At 48.0% G+C, this 3,843-nt stretch overlaps 1 protein-coding gene across 1 annotated transcript; it reads right to left on the minus strand.

Moving 5' to 3' along the window:
• Positions 1–1,850: 1,850 nt before the first annotated feature.
• On the minus strand, positions 1,851–3,294 carry LOC112079276 (protein Shroom3-like; the record flags this gene model as incomplete). The annotated part of the gene is made up of 2 exons (XM_024145267.2): positions 2,495–3,294; positions 1,851–2,231 (listed from the first exon to the last, which is right to left on the minus strand). Coding segments are annotated over exons 1-2 (1,091 nt in total), but the record flags the coding sequence as incomplete, so codon positions are not given.
• Positions 3,295–3,843: the final 549 nt, after the last annotated feature.

Here is a 3,843-nt window from a genome sequence, read left to right on the forward strand (position 1 = left end):
TGATCTGATTTACCTAGCTCTAACATGGAGAGAGAGAGAGTATGATCTGATGTTACCTAGCTCTAACATGGAGAGAGAGAAGACAGTTGATCTGATGTTACCTAGCTCTAACATGAGAGAGAGAGACAGTATGATCTGATGTTACCTAGCTCTAACATGGAGAGGAAAGACAGTATGATCTGATGTTACCTGCTCTAACATGGAGAGAGGAGAGACAGTATGATCTTGATGTTACCTAGCTCTAACATGGAGGAGAGAAGACAGTATGATCTGATGTTACCTAGCTCTAACATGGAGAGAGAGACAGTATGATCTGATGTTACCTAGCTCTAACATGGAGAGAAGAGGACAGTATGATCTGATGTTACCTAGCTCTAACATGGAGAGAGACAGACAGTATGATCTTGATGTTACCTAGCTCTAACATGGAGAAGAGGAGACAGTATGATCTGATGTACCTAGCTCTAACATGGAGAGCAGACAGTATGATCTGATGTTACCTAGCTCTAACATGGAGAGAGAGAGACAGTATGATCTGATGTTACCTAGCTCTAACATGGAGAGAGAGAGACAGTATGATCTGATTTACCTAGCTCTAACATGGAGAGAGAGAGACAGTATGATCTGATGTTACCTAGCTCTAACATGGAGAAGAAGACAGTATGATCTGATGTTACCTAGCTCTAACATGAGAAGAAGAAGACAGTATGATCTGATGTTACCTGCTCTAACATGGAGAGAGAGACAGTATGATCTGATGTACCTAGCTCTAACATGAGAGAGAGAGGACAGTATGATCTGATGTTACCTAGCTCTAACATGGAGAGGGAAGACAGTATGATCTGATGTTACCTAGCTCTAACATGAGAGAGAGAGACAGACAGTATGATTGATGTTACCTAGCTCTAACATGGAGAGGAGAGACAGTATGATCTGATGTTACCTAGCTCTAACATGGAGAGAGAGAGACAGTATGATCTGATGTTACCTAGCTCTAACATGGAGACAGACAGGCAGTATGATCTGATGTTACCTAGCTCTAACATGGAGAGAGAAGACAGTATGATCTGATGTTACCTAGCTCTAACATGGAGGACAGACAGACAGTATGATCTGATGTTACCTAGCTCTAACATGGAGAGGAAGACAGACAGTATGATCTGATGTTACCTAGCTCTAACATGGAGAGAGAGAGACAGACAGTTGATCTGATGTTACCTAGCTCTAACATGGAGAGAGAGAGACAGACAGTATGATCTGATGTTCCCTAGCTCTACATGGAGAGGAGAGACAGAGAACTATAGTTACCAGCCAGGATATCAGCAGTTTTTAACCGTTATCATTCTGTGGCGTCAAAGTAAACTGTTATCCTGTCTGTGTTAATCATTTCTCTCTAAACAATTTGTTCACGATGAAAACAAAACAAAGATTGACTCTAAAATATTTTTTTTGCAATTTCACCTTGAAACCCCTGAGATATGATGATAATTTCCCTTGCTTATCTAGCTTCTCTGATGTCATGGTCTATTTTAAAAGCGAAGAGTTGTCTTGTGTTAACAGGTGTCTGTAATAAACTGAGCCATAATGTTATCAGCCTCAACAAAGGTCCTATGTTCTGTCCTATCTCCTGGTAATGAACCCTGATCAAACAGTCTAACCTTTTATTTAGTTACATAACATGAATAAAACGCACACACACACTAAGCACACAAACGAATCCATGAACGCACACACACACACACGCACACACACACTCACTCACTCACACTTCCTCATTCCCTCTGGATTACCAGACCTCCCTCAATCCCCCCCCCTCCCCTTTCCTCCCCTCGCTCCTCTCCGTCCCTCACCTGTCCTCCAGACTGCTCCTGCGGCGTTGCCACAGCAACCTCCCTCCCCCCGCGGGGAAGATCCTCTCCATCAGGTCCATGGTCCGTCCACCCTCTGCCCAGCTGTCCAGCATCGGGCTCAGGGTCTTATCCCCCCGGGACACCAGCTGTCTGGCCAGGGCCTCCACCCTCAGTTCCCCAGCAGACCTCTCCCTCCTGGCCGAGAGATGGTACTCTTGCCCCAGGCTTTCCTCACCGCTAGGCCCCTGCTGGGGCTCTGGGAAACTGCTGCTGAGGGTGGTGGGGGTCTCAGGGGTTAGGCTCGGCCTCGGAGAGACAGACAGGGGGATAGAGGGGGGTACTGTCTGACGGTAGGAGGAGGGGAGAGATGGGAACTCACAGCTGCATGTACAGAAACACAAAAAGACATGAYGTTCAACAACACCGGATGGATAAATGGTCTACGTTTTTCAAAACTTTAACATTGATGATTAGAATATTTTCAGTGTTACTATGTCCCTTTTACATTAGATAATGTAAATATATAGTGCAGTACTATGGCTCTCTGTAATCAATGCACCAWTCAATATCACTGACGTTTCACTATAACGTGTCACTGTTATTGTGSCATAATGTGTGTTGGTGGGAGCCAGTGTGGTGTGTACCTGTTGAGGTGCTGTAGCCCAGGTCCATGATGATTCTCCTCCTCCTCTCTGTCTGGGAGTGAGGAGGGGGGCAGGAGAGGGGGAGGCGGCGGGGGGAAGTCCTCTGTGATGTCCGTCTCCCTGATTGGCAGCGGGGGAGGAATAGGGGAAGGAGGGGGCGGTTCCTGGAGGAACACCTCGTCATAGTCRTGTAGTGAGATTGTGGGAGGGGCTAGGTGTGGAGCTACTTGTAGGGGCGAGGTCTCCTGCAGAGTGGACTCTGAGATGCGGAGAGAGAGTAGGGTGTGTGGTCTGTGAGAGGTTTTAAATGGAGGTGGTGGTGGGGAGGTTTTAGGTAGGACGGGGGGTGGGTTGGTCTTTGGTGTAATGGCTGAAGCTTCAGGGCTTGGCCCCTCTTTCTCTCTGAGGAAGTGTTTCAGGGTCTCCTCTGAGGTGCTGGTGTCTGAGGAGCCCTGTCTGGTCCTGGTCTGCAGACCCTGGTTCTGGCACTGGGCCATGGCCTGCTGTAGATGTTCTGTGGGGTTTCTCCTGACCTCTGGGTGAACCTGGGCCTCTGGGGACACGGTCCTGGGTGTGGCGGTCTGCAGCAGGGTTGGGAACGCTATGGCATCCAGGTTGGCCTGGCTCAACCTCTCATTGGCCTGAATGGATGAATTCATTAATACTTTATTTTCCTCATAGAGAAGTGTTTCTGGCAACGACACAGGCATTCTTGGCAAACATATAAAAATACATCAAAAGACAGACAACCCTCCGATTATATAAACCCTCCGATTATATAAACCCTCCGATTATATAAACCCTCCTTGGTTCCAGCTAAAGCAGCTGACGCCTTTCCTGCTGTGTGACCTGACTGTTCTGAGCTGGTGGTGTTGTCTGAGCTGTGGTTGGTGTCTGAGCTGGGGTTGTGTCTGAGCTGGTTGGTGTCTAACTGGGGTTTGGGTCATGAGCTGGGGTTGGTGTCTGAACTGGGTTGGCTGTCTGAGCTGGGTTTGGTGCTAGCTGGGTTTGGTGTCTGAGCTGGCTGACTGCGGAGCAGCCACATTAAACCCGCTGGATGTGTATGAGTGTCCCAGGGGCAGGAAGAGGTCAGGAGAGGTCACACAGCTGACGTCCTAAACCCCAGCTCCCCCTCCTACTGACCAGGGCCTTGTACTACAGCTGGCACATAAACATAACCTAGGAAACTTAGCAGCTAAATATTACTGTCTACGAAGGCTGAGGATTTCCGCTGCGAAAGTCAGTTTCATGTGGGGGATGTTAAACAAGGATGCCGTTTATCACCATATGGATTCTTATGCCCTCTACTGTACATAACCCTAACCCTGAGGGGTTGACAGGCGGTCTAT

Source organism: Salvelinus sp. IW2-2015, unplaced genomic scaffold (assembly GCF_002910315.2).
Source record: "Salvelinus sp. IW2-2015 unplaced genomic scaffold, ASM291031v2 Un_scaffold7496, whole genome shotgun sequence".
In the NCBI taxonomy this organism is placed as follows: domain Eukaryota; kingdom Metazoa; phylum Chordata; class Actinopteri; order Salmoniformes; family Salmonidae; genus Salvelinus; species Salvelinus sp. IW2-2015.